Source organism: Nycticebus coucang, chromosome 7, assembly GCF_027406575.1.
Source record: "Nycticebus coucang isolate mNycCou1 chromosome 7, mNycCou1.pri, whole genome shotgun sequence".
Taxonomy (NCBI): domain Eukaryota; kingdom Metazoa; phylum Chordata; class Mammalia; order Primates; family Lorisidae; genus Nycticebus; species Nycticebus coucang.
This window is the reverse complement of record NC_069786.1, coordinates 60931425-60955185: the sequence shown is the minus strand read 5'-3', so window position 1 is coordinate 60955185 and position 23761 is coordinate 60931425. Positions and strand designations below refer to the sequence as shown.

The 23761-nt window shown below is 36.1% G+C and overlaps 1 protein-coding gene across 9 annotated transcripts in view; it reads left to right on the top strand.

Moving 5' to 3' along the window:
* COBLL1 (cordon-bleu WH2 repeat protein like 1) overlaps positions 1-23761 on the top strand; it is a 196347-nt gene that overhangs the window by 80855 nt on the left and 91731 nt on the right. The window contains exon 1 of one of the 9 annotated variants that reach the window (XM_053596900.1): positions 1397-1435. The exons of 7 other annotated variants lie outside the window; for them this stretch is intronic. Coding sequence is in view for 1 of the 2 variants with exons in the window: in XM_053596897.1 (XP_053452872.1) it covers positions 18968-19005 (38 nt within the window). In the remaining variant the exon portion in view is untranslated. Of the gene's footprint in view, positions 1-1396; positions 1436-18962; positions 19006-23761 lie in introns of those variants that run through there. One more of the 9 variants, XM_053596897.1, reaches the window with a different exon arrangement.

Genomic DNA, 23761 nt, shown 5'->3' with positions numbered 1-23761 from the left:
ATTGAAATCTACTCTTGGAGCAAATGTCCCAGTGTACAGTGCAATTTTATTAGTGCTCTGTATTAGAGCTCTAGAGTTATTCTTATTAACTCAAAGAGGTTTTGTCATGGAGAGGGATGTAGGTACAAATAAGTAGAGCCGTAGAAAAGACAGTCGCATCTCCTAAGGGCTGGAAAGGAAGTGCCAGGAGAAGGTCTTATTTTCCAGGGGTGTCCAACCTGTGCCTTGCAGGTGGCATGTTGATTTCGTGAGGATTTTTTTTTTTTTTTTTTTTTTGCTTATTTGTTAGATTTCACAAAAAGTATGCTCAGGCGTTCGTTTTGCTAATTAGCCTTCCTCAGTGTCTGTGTATTTAAAGTGTGACCCACATATATCAAAGCAGTACCCTGAACCCCATAAATGTATCAGTGTACAAAGTTATGATTTAATAAAAAAATAATTTAAAAAAAATAATAAAGTGTGGCCCAAGACAACTCTCGTTCTTTCAGTGTGTGGCAGAGGAAAAAAAAGTTAGGCACCCCCGTAGGGTTGTAGCCGAGTCAATATTGTACATTTGGAAGTAATGGAACTTAATTTTGCACCAAAGTTTCTGTTGCACCTATTTTTTGGATAGTTTACATTTGATTTTGAGTATCCTGGAAAAATCTAATTTGTTACAAAGATGCACTTTGATTTATAAGAGGACTAGATTATAAAATCTAGCCTTTTGGATTCTGTTCTATTCTTATCAGGGCCTGTATGGTAGGGGTGAAGCCGGGAAGCTCAAGTACTGGCTTCCATTGGCTGCACTGAGGTTACCATGGTAGAAAATGGGGTTTGCCCAGGACTGATGAGGAGAAATCTTAGGGCATCTGCCAGGAAATTTACCTGTTTCCTTTTTCTTTATACAAAATTAAATGCCCCCTCTTTCCTCTGAATTTTATTTGCATATGCTCAGCTTTCCTTAGACTATCATCCTACAAACAATTTTAAAGTTTTTCTTTAATATCACACAGATGTACTTCTTAACATTAAAATCAAATGATAAATCAATCTAATAAGATGTTGCCTAAACATTAAAAAATATTTTATATGGGTTGAGAATTTGCAAGCATTTATAACTTTATAAAGGAGAAAAAGAATTGGATTCTCCAGTGTCTAAATTATTAGATAAGGAGCTGCTTTGTAAAATCACTGTGTAAGACACATACCCTTTAGAAAAAGGGCCTGTGAAAATGTTACGTGATCATTCCTGGAATGATTTTGTAAGACCAGTAAATTCCTTCTTTTACATATTTGCCAGAGGTAAGAAGTGCCTGGAGCAAACACACACACATACACACACACACCTGTAAACAGTAGAGTTAGTAATAGAACAGGACACTTAGTTTAGCATTCTCCAAAAGTAAATAGCTAAAGGAACGGTGCTCTTTCATAGAGGCTTTCTGGAAGAGTTGTAAGTATATATAATTTGTAAAACTTTTAAAATAATTTATCATTTTTTAGTATTCTGCTTTTTAAATGTGCAATATTTTCCTTTGAACTATTACTCAAACATTTTAATATATCTGAGGACTGTTTCTTAGCATTTTTGTAGAAACAGCTAAATAACTTACAGGTTTTGTGAATTAATGCTTTGGAGAGTAAATTACATAATTATTATTCTTGACACATTAAATGTATATGCAATTATGTAACTTATGCTTGTTGGGGAAGAAAAAATAGTTTAAATGTAATACTTCAGTAAAGTCTGTGTATATAAAATTAGTTACTGTTCATGATATTAAGACATGATAAAGTTCCTTTCAAATTACGGTGAACATTTCAGAAAACAGTGTGAAAAATTACACTTGTCTAGGGCTTTATCTTTCACAAAGAATAATCGTCTTTTTTAATACAAGAACCTTATAAGGCAGACTTTGTATGTTTTCTTCATTCAACATGAGCAAATAACTAAACTGAGATTCGGAGGCATTAAGTTACTTGATAGAGAAATTCAAACTGGAATTAAGCTTTTCAGTTCCTAGGTTGACCCTTTCCCCCCTATACTGTGCTGACATGGGCTGCTGCATTAACAACCCTGTAAGTAGTGAATAAAAGTTGTATTTGCCAAATTTACCTAAATTGAGATTTAAAAAACAAACAAACAAACAAAAAAAAAACCTTAGCACATGACTCTTCAAGCAAACCTTAAGTTTAATATTAACTCTGGCCGTATAAGCAGGTTGCTTTTGGAAATTCTGACATGGCTGGCATAGGACTACCTATGACTTTGCTGAACTAACTGAGGAGTACAGCCTGCCTCATCTCCTTGCTTATAGTACTGTGCTTTCTGTGCAATGTGTGTGCTAACACGTCATTCTTCATTTAAAGACCACATTTGTTCCATCCCTTCAATAGATGATTGGTATGGAATATTAGATGAATATGAAAATGAGTCCTTTTATGCATACTAAAATTTTTGTGTAGAATGCCTGTGGATGGTCTAAATACTCCCTTAAATTGAAATTCCAAAGGGTTAGTGATGAATGTTTGAGGTCTTAAGAAAATGAGCTAACATTGCCTTATGGTTTAAAGTATTTCATATAGCTAATTAGCGTTTAAAGAAGTCTTTCCAGAAGTGATAAGATTATAAAAACCTTATAGAATGAAGGTGAAGTAATGATTCTTTGTACTTAGGAGAGATTTCAAATGTTAAAATTATAAATCTGTTTGCTATTATAAAACATATCTAAAATCTGGAAAATAATTAGTGGATCAGTGGTTATATTTTTTAAAAAAGGGGTATATTTCAAATACCTTGTAGAAATCTGACCTACATAATTCAAATGTAAATTTCCCATAAAATAAATGTATGAGATTTATACTTTTCAAATTTTGCTCACAAATTTGATCATATTTAAAGCCCACATAAACCAAAATAGCCCAAACTGCAATATCACCATGTTTTATTGTGAAGATAATAAAGATAATAATCTAGTTACTATCTGTCACTGGTTAACTGCTACTAAGCACACACTGTGAGGATTAACAACTAAACAAATCTACTTATTCATGTAGGCCATGAGGTCAGATGGTCTGGACTATAAATAGGCAAACTTAATTATGTCATTAATAAGGAATAGAAGAATGTACCTCTGTCATTAATAAGGGAGAGGAGAATGTCTTGTTTACTCCCCCTAAGCATATGTTCTTTAGAAAACAAATTACTGAACCATATGGGATAAGGAAAAAAACCAAGGTGAGTAATAAAATTGTTTAACACTAACTCCTTACACAATCAATATTAGGAGTATAATCATATTTCAATTTCATGTTTGAAATAATTACTCATTAATCTTTAGAATTAAATTTGGGTGACTTTTCTATGGAATTTTGAAGTTGTATTGCTACAACTTTAAGCGGTGTGGTTAGATGCCTTTCTATCAGTATTTAACATAGTCAAAGGAAAGTGGGTGGTGATTCATATCTTTGTGTCTTTGTGTGAATAAATCTTTGTGTCCATAAACCACGTATGTGGGGATGTACAATTAGAAACTCTTTCTTTATAGATACATCTCAGCCTTCTCACAGTGCTCTGCCTGGTACTTGATGCCTTTTTGTTTTTTAACTTCAGCCAGTTGTCAAATGTCATACAACTCCTACATTATATGGATAAGTCCACTTAGGATTGTTGGGGTAATTGGTTAAAGATTTTCACTTTTGCAAGAATCACTTAATTCTAGTTTATTTTTATATTTTGTCTAATAGAAACATTCTAATCACCACACTTCAGTGCCTGAGTTGAAACAAAGTATAAGGTTTTATTTGTTTGTTAGTTTGTTTTAAGACACAGTCCCAAGCTGTCACCCTGGGTAGAGGGCTGTGGAATTATAGCTTGCAGGAACCTCAAATTCTTGGGCTCAAGCAATCCTTTTGCCTCAGTTTTTATATTTTTAGTAGAGATGGGGTCTCGCTTTTGCTCAGGCTGGTCTTGAACTGATGAGCTCAAGCTATTCATCCGCATTGGCCTCCCAGAGTGCAAGTATAGGTTTTTTTTTTTTTTTTTTTTTTTTTTTTTTTTTTTTTTTATCCAAAAAGAAACTCTAGATAACAATGTAATCCTGTTGTTAAAACCACAAAAAATATGAGTGGAATATGAAATTGATTGCCGATGACATGTATTATTTTTTGTTTTATTTAGGTTGCTCATGATAATTTTTCAGTTTTCATACTGAGTTAGAAAAAAAGGTTATTGGTCAAAGTTATCTGTAATTTCTTAAAGTACACAACAATTGTAGATATCAAATTCGTGAAAAGCAACAACCTCTCAAAGACAAATAGGATGCAGTAGTTTTGCTTGTGAGATAACATTTTTACTTTTTCTATTTTTTCTTAAGAAAAGTGGTAGAAGAAAATATGGTAAGAGCAATGTGAATGCAGCTTTTGAAAATTTGAGGATAAAATGTAGAATGTAATGATCACTGAGATCATAACAATAAACGTATCTGATTCATTTTTATTTCAGGATCAAAAAATGAATTTCGATTTAGCTCCTATATGTTAGCATTCATAATAACTGGACAACACCTATTATAACAGAATTCTTTTGCTAAAGAAATTATTATTAATATTTTATTATTATTTTTTTTTTTTTGCAGTTTTTGGCCAGGGCTGGGTTTGAACCCACCACCTCTGGCATATGGGGCTGGCACCCTACTCCATTGAGCCACAGGCGCCACCCTAAAGAAATTTTTTTAAATGACTTTGGTGTGTAAGAGCTATTTTTGAACAATCTTTTCTCAACTTTTGAGCTGCATTGACCACCACTGTTATTTGGCATGTTGTTCTATGCCTTTTTTTTTTTTTTTTTTTTTTGCAGTTTTTGGCCGGGGCTGGGTTTGAACCCGCCACCTCTGGCATATGGGGCCAGCGCCCTACTCACTGAGCCACAGGTGCTGCCCTGTTCTATGCTTTTGTTTCTAGATCCACCTATTTCCTCAGGGAAAGTTTTGTATAAATGAGACTACTGTATATTTCTTCGTCATTTCCTTCTCTTGTTTCTAGGGAGAAAGAATTGCAATGATTTTACTTTGTTTATATATGAAATTAGCGACCTTTCTATTAAAGTGAAAGATATGGTCGTTTGGAGGGCCAGGGGTTAATATTTTAGATTGTTTTAACTAGGCACGTGAAAACATTGTTTATGTTGTAGAATATGGGTGTTTTCCTTTGTTTGAAATGATTTAATATAGCTTTACAGATTATGAAAGGATAATTGTAATGAATTGCTATTTAGCATGTACGTATCTCATGGTTTTCTTCTGGTGAGTTAGTGTTTCATTTAGATGTCATTCCAGAGAAAATATTATTATAAATTGTATTTATTGGATAGGTTCATCTAATGTGTTTTTTGTGTCAATCTGTCATTCCACATGGAATTTTAAGAGCTCCGATTGGTGTTTCACCTGGTGCTGGGCATACAGAGTACGGCATACAGTAACAGAATGGCCTGGGATAATGAAAATGGGCCTTTGAAATGACCTGCCCTGTTTTAAACCTAGATCTGCAGTTGACTGTGAATGAGGACAAGTTAACTCCCTTCTTAGGATTTTGTTCCTTATCCTCCAAAATACACCACAACAACTCAGAGTGCTGTTATAATAATTAGCTTAATGCATGCATAGTTTTCTGTTTAATAAACTCCATTATTTATGTTGTTATGGGTGCTTCAAAAGTGCTCATTTATTGACCAAACTAAAGACGCCTAAAGAGAAAGGGAGAACAAGGTAACATTTGGGATTTTTATGGGTAGTTGATTAATGTAAAATAATAAATGTTGGTTCCTTGAATGCAGGAGCTGTTATATTCATTTCTCTATCCAAAGCCAGCATTGGTACTTGAAAAATGTTTATTGTGTGTGTTGGGGGTGAGGGAGTTTTGTGGCAAAGCCTGTTTTTTTTTTTTTTTTTTTTTTACCTCCTGGTTCAGAGTGTCTTCCCATGTATCTTTTATTTCTGTATAGTGAACTCTTAGATGAATTTGATCTTTCCACAAATGGGAATATAAAATATATTCTTATTTGCTGGTGGCTGGGGGAAGAATGTATATAAAATAATTTCTCAGCAGAGTTGTCAGACCAGCAGTGTGAAAGTACAAGTAAGAGGTAGATGATTGTACAGCACGTGTGAGGAGGAAGAGAAAACTGTTTCTGTGGGATATAGATGTTAGAAATTCCAAAGGTCGGGTGGTTATTGTTATGTATTGCTTAAAGACAACCAGATCGTTGTATGGCTGAGAATAACTTAGTTTTTGTGCATCATCTTCTTGTTTTCTTCTAAGAATCAGAGTCAAATGGTTGAAGGGAAACTTATTTCACACTAAGTACATGAAAATTATGTTTTTCAGAATTAGGAAAACATTTGAACACCAACCCAAGAATGTATATATCTGAAAGAAAGAGAATTTATTCATTCAACAATATTTTTTTTTAAATCTTTTTTTTTTAAGTGAACAAGCAAATACTTTTTTTATTTATTTATTTATCTTTTTTTTATTTATTTATTTTTTTTTTGTGGTTTTTGGCCGGGGCTGGGTTTGAACCCGCCACCTCCAGCATATGGGACTGGCGCCCTACTCCTTGAGCCACAGGCGCCGCCCGCATTCAACAATATTTTATTAAGCATTTTTTTTTGTGTTTAATATTCTAGATGCTACAGGATATAGGATTAAACCAGGGAGTTAAGATACCTAGACTCAGCAATCTTCCATTCACTAATCTGAATTAAAATAATTCAGAATTGTAAACATTTATGGTAAGCGCTTTGCTGGTTGCCTGTATGAAGAATGTATGCTGTGTAAACGGATTTCTTTGCTTAGTGTGGCATCATGTGCTTGCAATAAATAAATATCTAAAAACCAGGAAATAGGAAGGCCAATACTTTCACAGAGATCATTAGATAACTCTCTTTGCCAAATCATATTATTCTTTTCTAAATTTCATTGAGATTTTTCAGGTTATTTATTTTAAATTATTTACTGTGGGATGGATGAGAGTACTTAATTAATAGGAATGGGATAATTCTCAATCATTTCCTCTCAAATATAAGGGATTGTTTCTACAGAGCAATAAAAATGATGGCTTCTGGAGAACTAAGGTATTTGTATCTTAATACTGCTTAGATTATTATTTTACTGAGAGAACCGTTTGTATTCTTGCTGACATGTGTGAACTAACCCACAGCGTTCTCATTTTCTGCTATTTTTCTTACAAATTATGTAATTAATTAAGTGATGGCTGGTGGGGTTTTTTGTTGTGTTTTTTTTTTTTTTTTTGGAGAGGGTGGTTTTGTTTTCTTGGCTTGAAAGTGTTTGACTGAAAAAAATAGAGTTTTGAGTTATGATTTCTTAAAGAATTATCAGTTTTTGGGTCAAATAAGATTTCCAAATCCTTGGTAATACGGATAAACGGCCATCCTTGGCACCATGTGGGGGAACTTCTAAAGCTAGTTGGCGATGGGTGATATTCTAGTTAGGTTGTTACATTTTATCAGAATTTTGACTTGACTATTTCTTAACCTGTTAAGACCTGTTTTCATAATTAATTATTTAATCATGTTATTTTCTGAATATTATAAGTATACAATGTGAAAACAAGAGAATTGTTTTATAAAGCAAAGTTAAATACTTCAGAAAGAATCTGTGGAGCCACCTACCCTAACCCAAAACAACACGCTGTGGAATTATAATAGATGTGAAGGAGACAACTATGAGAATGAAATAAAATTGTAAAAATAAAGAAAATTGGTCCTCACATATCTTTGCAGGTGTTTTCAAATCTTTGGCCTACTTAAAAGAATTAGGTACGGGGACATCAAAGGTAAGCCTTTGCGTGCTGAATATGCAAGCTGGGCAGCATGAAAATTGCATCTGTGGGGACATTTGCAAAAAAACAGAACAAACAGACAAACGAAAAAACGCATTTCACACTACAATACATCATAGATCAGCGAATAAATTTATATCTGTGCATTTTCAGTTAAAATGTTTGAGGTTACGTGAATTTTTTATTTCCCACGTCACTGGACCTCTTCATAACCTACTAATTAGAAATATTAGAGCAGTGGGGCGGCGCCTGTGGCTCAAGGAGTAGGGCCCTGGCCCCATATACTGGAGGTGGCAGATTCAAACCCAGCCCCAGCCAAAAAAAAACTGAAAAAAAAAAAAAATATATATATATTTGAGGAGTTTGTTGTATTCGCCTTCTTCCTTGATCTTATTTCTAGGTCATTCTCCCCATCTGTTTCCATACGATAATAATGCTAATATCTGTTCTATATATCTTTTACAATCCTAGTGATTTTTTTTCCAAAATTAAACCGATTCAAATATTCTTTAATATAAAAAAGGTATGTAGTTTTATGTTTGAGTTCAGAAGTATTCTTTTGAACTGCACATTTTCGCATCAGTAACACTTGGAGTGGAATCCCACCCTTCTCTGGTTGGAGGCAGTGAAAGCAGTGTGTAAGTTAACTGCAGGTGTGCTGTGTCTTCATTGTACCAACTACCTTTTTCTTTACTAGATGTGTTAGGTTATTCCTTATACTAATTATATAATTAAATTTCTACCAATTTATTGATCTGTAGTTTAAAGAAGAATGACTTGATGGGAAAGCAGAATCTTATTTTTTTAAATTGTTCTAATCATAATCAAAATAGTTCATAAATAATTTGTGTCCAAAGCTGCTTTTTGTAGAGGTGTGGCTTATAGTTCTTGAATATCTGTTGGTCTTCCATGAGTATGTTATAATTTCAAAGGCTGGTTGGTGACTTCGAATAAGTTTGGGGAATCATGGCTTAAAACTATTTCTCTGCACGGGGAGGAAAGTGGGAGGAATTAAACTAGGAACGTACTGTATAAGCTATGTTGTACAGTCTTAATACTGGCATATGCAAAAATGTTACATGCAAAGACTTGGATGTAAATATTCCTAGTATCATTATTTACAATGGCCAAATAGCGGAAACCACCCAAATGTCTATCAATTGGTGAATGAATAAGTAAAGTGTAGTCTATTCAGACAATGGGATGCTTTTAGGCAATAAAAAGTAACAAAGCATGGATATATGCTGTAACATGGGTGGACCTCCGAAGCATTATGCCCAGTGGGAGAAGCTAGACAGAAAAGAACATGTATCACATGATTCCCTTTATGTGAAATATCCAAAAAGGCAAACATCTAGAGATAGAAGGTACATTTGTGGTTACCTGGGGCTGGGCGTGGGTTAGGGTTAGAGCAAAGAAATAGAAAGAAAAAAAAAATCAGTCATGTAAGTGTAAGGGGAGAGTGGAAGGGACTTTGAAGATCTTCCAGATAGCTTTGACTTTACACATGAAAAAACAGAAGTGATCCGTACTAAAGAGATCAATACTTTTAAAGGCATTTTGATTAGTAACTTCTTTTATTCCTACATGTTCAGTGTTTTGTTCATCTATACCACAGATTTATTTTTTACATTAGTAACTGTCAAACCCAAAAGGAGAAAGTAGTAGTCATTACTCACTATTACCTTAGCTTTGAAAATCACTTACCCTTTGTCAATTTTGCTTTAGCAATCCTTCTTCACTTTCTTCCTCTTTTTTTTTTTTTAAAGTATTTTTTTTTTTTTTATTGTTGGGGATTCATTGAGGGTACAATAAGCCAGTTACACTGATTGCAATTGTTAGGTAAAGTCCCTCTTGCAATCATGTCTTGCCCCCATAAAGTGTGACACACACCAAGGCCCCACCCACCTCCCTCCTTCCCTCTTTCTGTTTCCCCCCCCATAACCATAATTGTCATTAATTGTCCTCATATCAAAATTGAGTACATAGGATTCATGCTTCTCCATTCTTGTGATACTTTACTAAGAATAATGTCTTCCACTTCCATCCAAGTTAATACGAAGGATGTAAAGTCTCCATTTTTTTTAATAGCTGAATAGTATTCCATGGTATACATATACCACAGTTTGTTAATCCATTCCTGGGTTGGTGGGCATTTAGGCTGTTTCCACATTTTGGCGATTGTAAATTGAGCTGCAATAAACAGTCTACTACAAGTGTCCTTATGATAAAAGGATTTTTTTCCTTCTGGGTAGATGCCCAGTAATTGGATTGCAGTATCAAATGGGAGGTCTAGCTTGAGTGCTTTGAGGTTTTTCCATACTTCCTTCCAGAAAGGTTGTACTAGTTTGCAGTCCCACCAGCAGTGTCAAAGTGTTCCCTTCTCTCCACATCCACGCCAGCGTCTGCAGTTTTGAGATTTCGTGATGTGGGCCATTCTCACTGGGGTTAGATGATATCTCAGGGTTGTTTTGATTTGCATTTCTCTAATATATAGAGATGATGAACATTTTTTCATGTGTTTGTTAGCCATTCGTCTCTCGTCTTTAGAGAAAGTTCTATTCATGTCTCTTGCCCATTGATATAAGGGATTGTTGGCTTTTTTCATGTGGATTAATTTGAGTTCTCTATAGATCCTAGTTATCAAGCTTTTGTCTGATTGAAAATATGCAAATAATCCTTTCCCATTGTGTAGGTTGTCTCTTTGCTTTGGTTATTGTCTCCTTAGCTGTACAGAAGCTTTTCAGTTGAATGAAGTCCCATTTGTTTATTTTTGTTGTTGTTGCAATTGCCATGGCAGTCTTCTTCATGAAGTCTTCCCCCAGGCCAATATCTTCCAGTGTTTTTCCTATGCTTTCTTGGAGGATTTTTATTGTTTCATGCCTTAAGTTTAAGTCCTTTATCCATCTTGAATCAATTTTTGTGAGTGGGGAAAGGTGTGGGTCCAGTTTCAGTCTTTTACATGTAGACATCCAGTTCTCCCAACACCATTTATTGAATAGGGAGTCTTTCCCCCAAGGTATGTTCTTGTTTGGTTTATCGAAGATTAGGTGGTTGTAAGATGTTAGTTTCATTTCTTGGTTTTCAATTCGATTCCAAGTGTCTATGTCTCTGTTTTTGTGTCAGTACCATGCTGTCTTGACCACTGCCTTTGTAGTACAGACTAAAATCTGGTATGCTGATGCCCCTAGCCTTATTTTTGTTACTAAGAACTGCCTTAGCTATATGGGGTTTTTTCCGGTTCCATACAAAATGCAGAATCATTTTCTCCAAATCCTGAAAGTAAGATGTTGGTGTTTTGATAGGAATGGCATTGAATAGGTAGATTGCTTTGGGAAGTATAGACATTTTAACAATGTTGATTCTTCCCATCCATGAGCATGGTATGTTCTTCCATTTGTTAATATCCTCTGCTATTTCCTTTCTGAGGATTTCATAATTTTCTTTATAGAGGTCCTTCACTTCCTTGGTTAGGTATATTCCTAGGTATTTCATTTTCTTTGAAACTATGGTGAAGGGCGTTGTGTCCTTAATTAGCTTCTCATCTTGACTGTTATTGGTGTATACAAAGGCTACTGACTTGTGGACATTGATTTTATATCCTGAAACATTACTGTATTTTTTGATGACTTCTAGGAGTCTTGTGGTTGAGTCTTTGGGGTTCTCTAAGAATAAGATCATGTCGTCAGCAAAGAGGGAGAGTTTGACCTCCTGTGCTCCCATTTGGATTCCCTTTATTTCCTTGTCTTGCCTAATTGTATTGGCTAGAACTTCCAGCACTATGTTGAATAGTAAAGGTGACAGAGGACAACCTTGTCTGGTTCCAGTTCTAAGAGGAAAAGCTTTGAGTTTTACTCTATTCAGTAAAATATTGGCTGTGGGTTTGTCATAGATAGCTTCAATCAGTTTTAGAAATGTGCCACCTATGCCTATACTCTTCAGTGTTCTAATTAGAAAAGGATGCTGGATTTTATCAAATGCTTTTTCTGCATCTATTGAGAGGATCATGTGATCTTTATTTTTGCCTCTGTTAATATGGTGGATAACGTTTATGGACTTGCGTATGTTAAACCAGCCTTGCATCCCTGGGATGAAGCCTACTTGATCATGATGAATGACTTTTTTGATGATAAGCTGTAATCTATTGGCTAGGATTTTGTTGAGAATTTTTGCAACTATATTCATGAGTGAGATTGGTCTGAAATTCTCCTTTTTTGGGGGTCTTTTCCTGGTTTTGGTATCAGGGTGATGTTTGCTTCATAGAATGTGTTGGGGAAGATTCCTTCTTCCTCAATTTTTTGGAATAATTTCTGCAGTACAGGAATAAGCTCTTCCTTGAAGGTCTGATAGAATTCTGTGTGAAGCCATCTGGACCAGGGCATTTTTTGGTTGGAAGATTTTTTATTGTTTCTTTGATCTCAGTGCTTGAAATTAGTCTGTTCAGGACCTCTATTTCTTCCTGGGTAAGTCTAGGGAGAGGGTGTGATTCCAAATATTGATCCATTTCCTTCACATTGTCAAATTTCTGGGCATGGAGTTTCTGGTAGTATTCAGAGATGATCTCTTGTATCTCTGTGGGATCAGTTGTTATTTCCCCTTTATCATTTCTGATTGAGGTTACTAGAGATTTTACTTTTCTATTCCTCGTTAGTCTGGCCAATGGTTTATCTATTTTATTTATTTTTTCAAAAAACCAACTCCTTGTTTTATTAATTTTCTGAATGATTCTTTTGTTTTCAATTTCATTGATCTCTGATTTGATTTTGGATATTTCTTTTCTTCTACTGAGTTTAGGCTTCGATTGTTCTCCTTTTTCCAATTCCATAAGATGGCTTGTGAGATTGTTGATGCGCTCTCTTTCTGTTTTTCGAATGTAGGCATCTAAAGCGATGAATTTTCCTCTCAAAACTGCTTTTGCAGTATCCCACAGGTTTTGGTAGCTTGTGTCTTCATTGTTGTTATGCTCAAGGAAGTTAATGATTTCCTGTTTTATTTCTTCCTGCCCCCATCTGTTATTCAACAGAAGATTGTTTAATTTCCATGTCTTTCGGTGGGGTCGAGCGTTTTTGTTAGAGTTGAGTTCCACCCTTAGTGCCTTATGGTCTGAGAAGATACAAGGTAAAATTTCAATTCTTTTGATTCTGTTGATATTTGTTTTGTGTCCCAGGATATGATCAATTTTGGAGAATGTTCCATGGGGTGATGAGAAGAATGTATATTCTTTATCTTTGGGATGGAGTGTTCTATATGCGTCTATCAAGCACAGTTGTTCTAGGGTCTCATTTAAATCTCTTATATCTTTGTTTAATTTCTGTTTAGAGGATCTGTCCAACTCTGTAAGAGGAGTGTTAAAGTCCCCTGTCATTATGGTATTATCAGATATCATGTTGCTCAGATTGAGTAAGGTCTGTTTCAAGAATCTGGGAGCATTTAAATTGGGTGCATAAATATTTATAATTGAAACATCTTCTTGTTGTATTTTTCCCTTGACCAATATAAAGTGACCATCTTTGTCTTTTTTGACTTTAGTTGCTTTAAATCCACATGAATCTGAAAATAAGATTGCAACTCCTCTTTTCTTCTGAATTCCATTTGCGTGAAAAATTGTCTTCCAACCCTTGACTCGGAGCTTTAATTTGTCTTTTGAAGCCAGGTGTGTTTCTTGCAGACAGCAAATGGATGGCTTGTGTTTTTTAATCCAGTCAGCCAATCTATGTCTCTTCAGTGGGGAATTCAAGCCATTAACATTTATTGAGATAATTGATAAGTGTGGTAGTATTCTATTCGTCTTATTTTGTGAGAGTCCATTGCTTAGTTTTATCTTTTGCATCAGTGTGGAGGTTAGGTTCTGTCCTTTGATTTCTGAGTTCTTACTTTGCTGCTGATCCATTGTGGTGGTCAGTGTGCAGAACAGGTTGAAGTATTTCCTCTAGAGCTGGTCTTGTTGTGGCGAATTTCCTCAATGTTTGTATATCCGTAAATGATTTGATTTCTCCGTCAACTTTAAAGCTTAGCTTAGCAGGGTACAGAATTCTGGGCGGGAAATTGTTCTGTTTAAGTAGATTAAAGGTAGATGACCGTTGTCTTCTTGTTTGGAAAATTTCATTAGAGAAGTCTGCAGTCACTCTGATGGATTTGCCCCTGTAGGTCAACTGGCTCTTACTCCTGGCAGCTTGCAGAATTTTTTCTTTTGTCTTGACTTTGGACAGGTTCATCACAATGTGTCTTGGAGAAGCTCGGTTAGAGTTGAGGTGACCTGGGGTCCGATAGCCCTCTGAAAGCAGTGTGTCAGAATCTTTGGTGATATTTGGGAAATTTTCTTTTATAATATTCTCTAGTATGGCTTTCATTCCTCTGGGGCATTCTTCTTCCTCTTCTGGGATTCCTATAACCTATAAGTTGGAACGCTTCATAAAGTCCCATAATTCTGACAGTGAACGTTCTGCTTTCTCTCTCTTCTTTTCTGCCTCTTTTACTATCTGAGTTATCTCAAGAACTTTGTCTTCTACCTCTGAAATTCTTTCTTCTTTATGGTCTAACCTGTTGCTGATACTTTCCATTGCATCTTTAAGTTCCCTAATTGACTGTTTCAGTTCCTTCAGCTCTGCTATATCCTTTTTATATTCTTCATATTGTTCATCTCTTATTTGGTTCTGTTTTTGAATCTCCTTTTGGTTATTTTCCACTTTATTAGCAGTTTCCTTCATTATTTCCATCATTTCTTTCATTGTTTTCATCATGTGTATTCTAAATTCCCGTTCTGTCATTCCTAACATTTCTTTACAGGTGGAATCATCTGCAGTAGCTACCTCATGGTCCCTTGGCGGGGTTGTTCTGGACTGGTTCTTCATGTTGCCTGGAGTTTTCTGCTGATTCTTCCTCATGAATGATTTCTTTTATCTGTTTCCTTGCCCTAATTTTCCTTTCACTTCATCTTGGTCTTTAAGTTCTCGTGCAGATGCGGGTGGGTTTAGACCTATTGAACACACGTGACCACTTGCTGGTTTTCCACTGTTTTAGTCCTCCTCTTGGGGTCCAGAAGTCTCTTGCTGACTCTCTGTATCCTCGCAGGGGTGATGATAGGCAGATCCCACCAGCCAGAGATGCCTGGAGTCCTATCTCCCCAGACTCACGGTGCCCAGATGCAAGGAAGCTGTTACTCAACCGCCATCTTGCTCTCCTCTCTCTCTTCCTCTTTTTTTTAAGGAAGTGCTATCCATATCCATTTTACTCATAATATTTTGTAGTACATCTGTATCTGATAAGGGCTTTTTTAAACAAAATACTTTCTGTGGCATCATTGTGTCAGTTTATTACATTTGGTGGTTAGGTCCCTTGATCTCTCGCTCTGTTCCAGTTCTTGCCCACCTCATTCCCCTTTGTGCCCGCGTTTTGATCTGGTGGTTAAACTTGGTTGTTAGTCTCTTAGACTGTCCTATGTTCAGGATTTTGATGATTATGTTCTTGCGTTTGCATTATTTTTCAATTTCCTTAGTCCTTTGATTAGAATCAGATTAAATATTTTAGTGAGAATCCTTCGTGCGCGGTGCTGTCTGTTCTCTGTGGCAGTGTATCGTGAAGCACATCATGTATGTCCGGTATCTAGTGATGCTGAGTTTGAAGAGTAGGCTCAGATGGTATCTGTCTGATCCATCTCTCATAGTCCTAGTTCACTTTCACCTCATGGCTTAGAGTCCATTGATGAGCGGCTGCTTACTGCTATTTTTGATAAAAGGTTGACAGCAATTCCTCATTCCTTCTGTGTTTTATTAACTAGACTTTTTTTTTTTTTGAGATGTAATCTCTGAGCCTTGAGATGTAATCTCACTCTGTTGTCCAGGCTAGAGTGCCATGGTGTCATGATAGCTCACAGCAGCCTCAAGCTCTTGGGCTCAAGTGATTCTCTTTCCTCAGCCTCCTGGGTAGTTGAGACTACAGGCGTATGCTACCACATCCACCTAGTTTTTCTATTTTTAGTAGAGATGGGTTCTCAGATTATTTTCAAACTGCTGAGCTCAAGCAATCCAGTGGTCTTCCTTGGTCTCCCAGAGTGCTAGGATTATAGGCATGAGCCACCATACTTGGCCTAACTAGACTTCTTTAAAGAAAAGCCTTACTCCATCTAATGTTATATTTCTGTGAACTGTATTTCAGGCAGCATAAATGCTTCTTTCTTTTTCTAAATTGTCATAGTTCTAAGTGATACCCTTGCAGCCTTTGATGGTGAACATTTAGTTTATTATTAAGAGTTCATGGATTTTTATTAATTTTATGTTTTAGTACAGTGTAATTACTCTCTTAATGTTCAAATTACCCCATCTTAGGCCAAAGAGAGGCCCTTCCAATTGCCTGCCAACTGTTCATGCCATGACCTCAGTAGTCTGTGATAACTTTCCTATGATCCTGGAACATCTGTTTGCTAGAAAAGTCTTTTATGTGTGTGTGTCCACACCTGGAGTCAGCAGTTTTTCCAGGGAGCCCTGATACCTTTGGTAGAAAACGTATTTACCGATCATAAGGGCACTCATAACACTGGGTGATGACTGCTAAAATCAGCACTAATATTTTCAATGAAATTTTAAATTAGGGTTTTTTATTTAACTCCAATTTTATGTCTGTCTCTTTTTATGCAAAAAAAAAAAATAAAATCTTGGTTCCAAATACACACATACTTATTTCTTTATTGTACAATTATACGTATAATACTTTCAAAATAATAATGCTAATATTACTAATTGTAAGACAATAAATGCAGTTTTAAAATTCCCTGTATTTTTCTCTTTAGAATATATCCAATTAGGGGCATACAAAAATATTTGGTTTTTTTAAAAACATTTAATAATTCTAAAGACAAAATTATAAGCTGCGTTCACAAAATCTTACATTCATCCCTGGTCTTTTCCTCTTGTGTAAATAATCAGTTTTATTGATTAATTTATTTTGGTATCACACATTCACTTCTTTACAAAAGATAGTATACTAAAAACACTTATCTTCTTTCCCTCATTTGACTATATATATGTGTGTATATATATATATATATTTTTTTTTTTTTTTTTTGAGACAAGAGTCTCACTATGTTGCCCTGGGTAGAGTGTCATGGTGTCACAGCTCACAGCAACCTCCAACTCTTGGGCTTAAGTAATTCTCTTGCCTCAGCCTCCTCCCAAGTATCTGGGACTAAGGCACCCACCACAATGCCTGGCTATTTTCTTTTTTAATTTTTTTAATTGTTGGGGATTCATCGAGGGTACAAGAAACCAGGTTACACTGATTGCATTTGTTAGGTAAAGTCCCTCTTACAATCATGTCTTGCCCCGAAAAGTTGTGGCACACACCAAGACCCCACCTCCTCTCTCCTTCCATCTCTCTGCTCTCCCCTTCCCCCTCCCCATCGTGTCATTAATTGTCATTAATTGTCCTCATGTCAAAATTGAATACATAGGATTCATGCTTCTCCATTCTTGTGATGCTTTACTAAGAATAATGTGTTCTAAAAGGCTATAAAGTTTCCATTTTGTTTAATGGCTGAATGGTATTCCATGGTGTACATATACCACAGCTTGTTAATCCATTCCTGGGTTGGTGGGCATTTAGGCTGTTTCCACATTTTGATTCCTGGCTATTTTTTTATTGTTGGCACTTGTCATTGCTGTTTAACTGGCCCAGGCTGGGTTCAAACTAGCCAGCCTCGGTGTATGTGGCTGGTACTATAACCACTGTGTTATAGGCACCAAGCCCTTGACAATATATTTTGTAAAGGAATGCATGTAAATGATCTTACTGGCTTTTGTGACTGCATAATGCTTTGAGTAGGTGTACTATAATTTCACATAGTATACATTAATATTCAGTTTCTTTCTTGTCTTTTGATTTTAAAATTCTTCAAGATATAACTTTACATGTAAGTCATTTCACATGTTTTAGTTGGTGTGTCTTTGAGAGAGCTTCCTGGTAGTAGGATTACTGGGTCAAAAGATAACTACATGTTTGTTTGTGTAAATGACAGCCAAATCTTTCTTTTATAGGGAAAATTTCTCCATTTTGGAGAAATGACACCAACAGCAATGTATGGAAGTGCTTGTTTTCCTCATTATACCAATAGCGTATATTGTTAAAGTTTTGATATATTTTTTCAAATGAGACACGTGAGAAGTATATCTTTACTTCCAAGTGTATCTTTGCTTAAAACTGAGGATTTTTAAATTGTATAGTAACTTTTTTCTTTATCAGAAATGTGACCCCACCAGGGATTAGTAAGCTTTTTCTGTAAAATCCAGACCATGAACATTTTAGACATCGCAGGCCCCAAGGTCTCCATCACAACTTCTCAGCTTTGCTGCTGTTGTGTGAAAGCAGCCACAGACACCATGTAAACAAACACACGTGACTCTGTTCATGAAAATTTCATTTAAAAAATAGATGATGGGCTGAATTGGGCCTGTAGGCCATAGTTTGCTGACGCCTACTTTATGTCATCGCTAAAAACATCAATAGTTTAAAATCATCAGATACTTTTACCAGACTAGCTACTTTCTTACATAATAGACTGTACATTTAACATATTAATTGAGACAGCTGAACTCAGCTCAGCATGTTGGATCGATACTGATGTAGGAAAGTGGACCCCCAGACTGGGTCTATTGGAAAGGAGGGTGGGTTCTTGGCTTTGTGCAGGAAAGGATTCAACAGTAAGCCAACCTGATAAAGCAAAGCCAGTTTATTAAAGTAAGAAAAAAAACCCTGCCCCATAGGCAGGTGAGCTGCTATGTCTCAGCAACAAAGTGTAGCACCTTGTGAGTTTTGGGTGTCTTGTCTTACACATTATATGTATTTTTAGGCTAAGAAGAGGAAGGATTATTCATAAGATTTGGGGGAATGATGTAGGGAGTTCCTGGAATTGAGGGTTCCTCATCTTTTATACCATGTGGGGTAATTTCCAGGAGTTGCCATGGTATTTGCCATCTGTCATGGGGCTCCTGAGAGTTTCTTTTTGTTTGCTAATACATTTTTTTCTTTTAATAATTTTTTAAAAATCTCAGACTAATGTAGGGGTGTATACGATTAGGTAACATTGTTTATATTTGTTAGGTAAAGTCCAAGTTGCAGTTGAGCCCTTCACCCATGAGGCGTGCCATATACTCCTACGTTGTACCCATTAGGTAAGAGTTTACTAAGCCCCTTCTCCCATCCCTCCTTCTTGAATTTGTGTTTTTCTCTCATGTAGATGTATAGTTGGTCACGTACTATTTTTAAATTAGTGTTGAGTACATTGGATACTTGCTTTTCCATCTTGTGATACTTTGGAAGATGTTCTCTAAATCTTTCTAGATACATACAAAAGATGTAAAGTCTCCATATTTCTTTCATTTTTTTTTTTTTTTTTTGAAACAGAGTCTTACTTTGTTGCCCTCTATGAAGTGCTGTGGCGTTAAAGCTCATAGAAACCTTAAACTCTTGGGCTCAAGTGATTCTCTTGCCTCAGCCTCCCAAGTAGCTGGAACTACAGGTGCTCACCACAATGTCTGGCTATTTTTAGAGATGGGGTCTTGCTGTTGCTCTGGCAGGTCTTGAACTTCTGAGCTCAGGCAATCCACTGGCCTCAGCCTTGGCCTCCCAGAGTGCTAGGATTATAGGCGTGAGCCACTATGCCCAGCCATCTCCATCTTTCTTTATGGCTGGACAGCATTCCGTGGAATACATGTGCTATTGTTTATGTATCCATTCATGGGCTGATGGGCACTTGGATTATTTCCACATCTTGGTAATTGTGAATTGAACTATAATAAACATTCTAGTGCAAGTGTACTTACGATTTTTTTTCTTCTTTGTAGATACCTAGTAATGGGATTGCAGGATCAATTGGAAGGTCTACTTTTATCTCTTTGAGGAGTCTCCATATTTCTTTCTAAAAAGGCTGTATTAGTTTGCAATCTTGACCATAGTCTATAAGTGTTCCCTTCTCTGTGCACCCACATCAGCATCTGCAGCCTTGAGACTTTGTGATATGGGCTATTCTCACTGGGCTATTGAGTTCGGTAGTATCTCAAGGTGGTTTAATTTGCATTTCTCTGATGATTAGGGATGATGAGCATCTTTTCATGTCTTCTTGGGAGAAAGTTCTGTTTATGTCTCTTTACCCAATGATAAATGGGGTTGTTTGCTCTTTTCTTGTTGATTAATTTGAGTTCTCTGTAGACTCTAGTTATCAGCCCTTTGTCAGATTCATAACATGTGAATATCTTCTCCCATTTGGAAAGTTGTCTATTTGCTTTGATTGTTGTGTCCATAGCTGTGCAGAAGTTTTTTAGCTTGATCAGGTCCCAGTATGGTAATACATTATAGGCAGGATAGAGTGAGCAGTGAGGGTAATCTGAGGTTGCTTTCACAGCCATCTGGCTTCTAAATGTTTTTTGGCTGGTTTCTCTGCCATCTCTTATTTTGTCAGTAAGACCTCAGTGAGGGACTTATGAATTGTTTTTCTATCTCTGTACTAGAACTGAAGTCTAGTCTCTTGTACTACAGCACTCTTTTCCTAGCTGCGTGTTGTCCCTCCTGGTTGAGTAAGAACTGTATATTGGATAATTATGTTTCACCTGTGGTATGGGAGTTGCCACTGCTGGTCAATCTTACATGGAGAGTACTTGTGGAATTGATATAGACTTCTTGTCCTTCCGATGATTGTGCCCAGTGGCCTTGGTTTCACCCAGTAATGCTCAATTTTTGCTGGCTCAGTGGTTGGCATTAGCACCTGTGGCTGAGGAGTAGTGTTAGGTTAAATAGCCCTGTAAGGATTGCTCCTGTAATTAAGGATTCACTTGCAGCCAGTGTTAATTGGCTGAACTATTTGAGCATCATCAGAAAATGGCCATAATGTTTATCAATATGGATTTATTTTTCCACAGAGCTAAGAGCAAGTGAGTAGCAAACTGGTTAAGTTAGAGATAAATAGCCTTTCAGAAATGGTGCTTTAAGACTTGATTTCTTCTAATAAGGTGGCTGGGGAGTCCTTTGTGAAAAGAGGCCTGCTAAGTACTTGGCACAGGGACACCTAATGTTAATGTGAAAAACTGTGGGTTGGAGTTTGTAAATGTACCACCCTTACGTGTTTCTGTGGACAGTCTCTTAGGAAGAAATAATTGAATGAAGACCTGGCAGAGACTTCCTGGGTTTTAACTTTTTTTTTTTTTTTTTTTTTTCAGTTTTTGGCTGGAGCTGGGTTTGAACCTGCCGTCTCCGGCATATGGGGCCGGTGCCCTACTCCTTTGAGCCACAGGCGCCACCCCTGGGTTTTAACTTTTAACTTTTACTGTGTTGTATAGGATAATGTTTAGTTTACAAAATAAGCTTTTCAGATATCTTGGTGGTTATCTATGTGTCTGTGATTGACCAAAAATAATAATTTCATATAAAATCATAAGGAAGGATCTTTAAGTAACATTGAAATAGGTAACCCTGTGTCTTGTTGAGGATGTTTTCCCCCTACTCACTATTTTTTTAAAAGTGTGGGTTTTTTCTTATGTCAACATGTTCACTTCTGTATTGGTATTTGTGTTATGAATAATGGTATTTGTACTTTTAAGTAGATCAATAATTGATGTTGGCTGGGTGAGGTGGCTCACACCTATGAACCTAGCACTCTGGAAGTCCGAGTCAGGTGGATTGCTGAAACTCAGGAGTTCGAGACCAGTCTATTAAAAATAGAAAAGTTAGCTAGGCCTAGTAGTGCATGCCTGTAGTCCCAGTTACTCAGAGGCTGAGGCAAGAGGATAGCTCAAGCCCAGGATTTGAGATTGCTGTGAGCTGTGATGTCTTGACACTCTCCCCAGGGTGACAGAGTGTGACTTTGTCTCAAACAAAAAAACTGATGTCATTTACATGTCTTCCACTGTATCTGTAAATGAGAGCCTCTTGGCTCAGGAACAGTCTCTGAATGAGATTCTGGGGGGGTAGAAGGACTTCAGTAATTAGCCATCAAATAGAAACCAAGTTATTGATGGGCATCATTAGTTTTTTCTTTCTAATACCTTTGTCTTTATTTTAATGTTGGAGTTTATAAGTATCAATTACTTGAGTCTTGTATGCAGATTGAATTTAAATAGGTACTAAGTAGGGCCACCCAAGCAGACTTATAACAAGCTCCATATGTGATGAATGGCCATCAAATTTTGACAATCACTCTCTTAGATCTGTTTTTCTAGTAGCTTTTTACATTTCTTTTGCTTGAAAAGAAGTTCCAAAAATAGTGCAGAGACTTTCTCTGTGCCCTTCACTCAAATTTTCTCAAATTCTCAAATGATAAATACATAACTATGGTACATTGTTAAAACCAGTCCTATGAAGTTTCCCACCAGCCCTGTAGATTCATGTTATCTGGCTGTAGTCAAAATACAGAACTTTTCTACCACCACAAAGCAACTCCCTCATGTTGTCCCTTAATAATCACACCCTGCCTTTGACCCTGGCATTCATTGATCTGTTTCTGTGACCTTAGGTTCGTCACTTTGAGACTTTTGTATAAATAGAACCATACAGTATGCAACCTTTGAGACTCATGTTTTTCAGTTAGCATGATGCCCTTGAGGCCTATCCAGGTTGAGGGGATGAAGACTTTTGCTTCTGATTGCTGAGCAGTGTATAACAGATGCATCACAGTTTTTTATTCATTCTGCCATTAGAGCACATTTGGGTTGTTTCCAGTTTGAGGTCCTTATGAAGAAAACTGCCATAAATGTCTATGTATAGGTTTTGTGAGAACATGGTTTTTATTTTTCTTGTGTAAATACCTGGAAGTAGATTGCTGAGTCATACGGTGTGTGTATGTGTAGCTTCATTTGACACTGCTGAACTATTTTCCAGAGCGGTTTAAAAGCCACATATGAGAGAGCTACGTTCTCTATGTTCTTGTTTGCAATTGAAGTTTCCAATATTTCAAAATTTACATGTATGGTGGGTATTTCCTCGTAGCCTCATTTGCATTTTCCTAATGGATAATGATGTTGAATATCTTTTCGTGTGCCTGTTTGCCATTCAGATATCCTCTTTGGTAATGTGTTCAAACCTTTTTTCCATTCTACTTTGATTTTTTTTTTTCTGAATGTTGAGTTTAGAGGGGTCTCTGTATATATTAGATAGTATTGTGCATACCTGTAGTCCCAGTTGGATGTGTGATTTGCAAATATTTTCTCCTTTTGTATGGCTTGTCTTTTCATCTTCTTAACTGGGTCTTTGACAGAAAAAAAGTTATTTTTGATGAAACCCAATTTGTTAAGAGATATATATATATTATATATTAAATCTTTTCTGGATTGTGCCTTTGATGTCATATCTAAGGACTTTTTGCTAATCCTTAGTCTCCCTAGTTTCTTCTCTTAAGTTTTCATCTCTATATTTTATAAATTGTTTTACATTTAGATCAACTATAAGTTAATTTTTGTATAAGGTGCTACTTTACCTATTAATATTTCTAAACTCTGAGACATTATGATCAAGTAGTTCTAGCTAATATTTGTCAAAACCTCTAGCTAAGAAAATTATTTTGGAAAATTTATTTCAAGGAGTTTTTTTTTTCTTATCAGTACACAGTGAATGTTAATGCTTAAGTATGGTTTACTATAATACATACCATTTCCCAATACAGATTTAAAACTTTCACAGAGACTGACTCAGTGATGTTTAATATTTACCAGGGTTCATATTTGAGATTGTGACTTGACAGCAATCTTTGCTTTCATCCTTTGGCTGGCTAATATCCCTATGCCTGTTCGGCTGAATATGCATTCCTGATATTGATATGCATATATACAAATATTTTAATAATTCTCACATTTAATGTTTTTTTCAGTACATTTCCTAGCATGCTTTTGAAAACTGAAAAAATATTTCCGTTAAGAGCTTTTATAACTTGAGGTTGAAAGT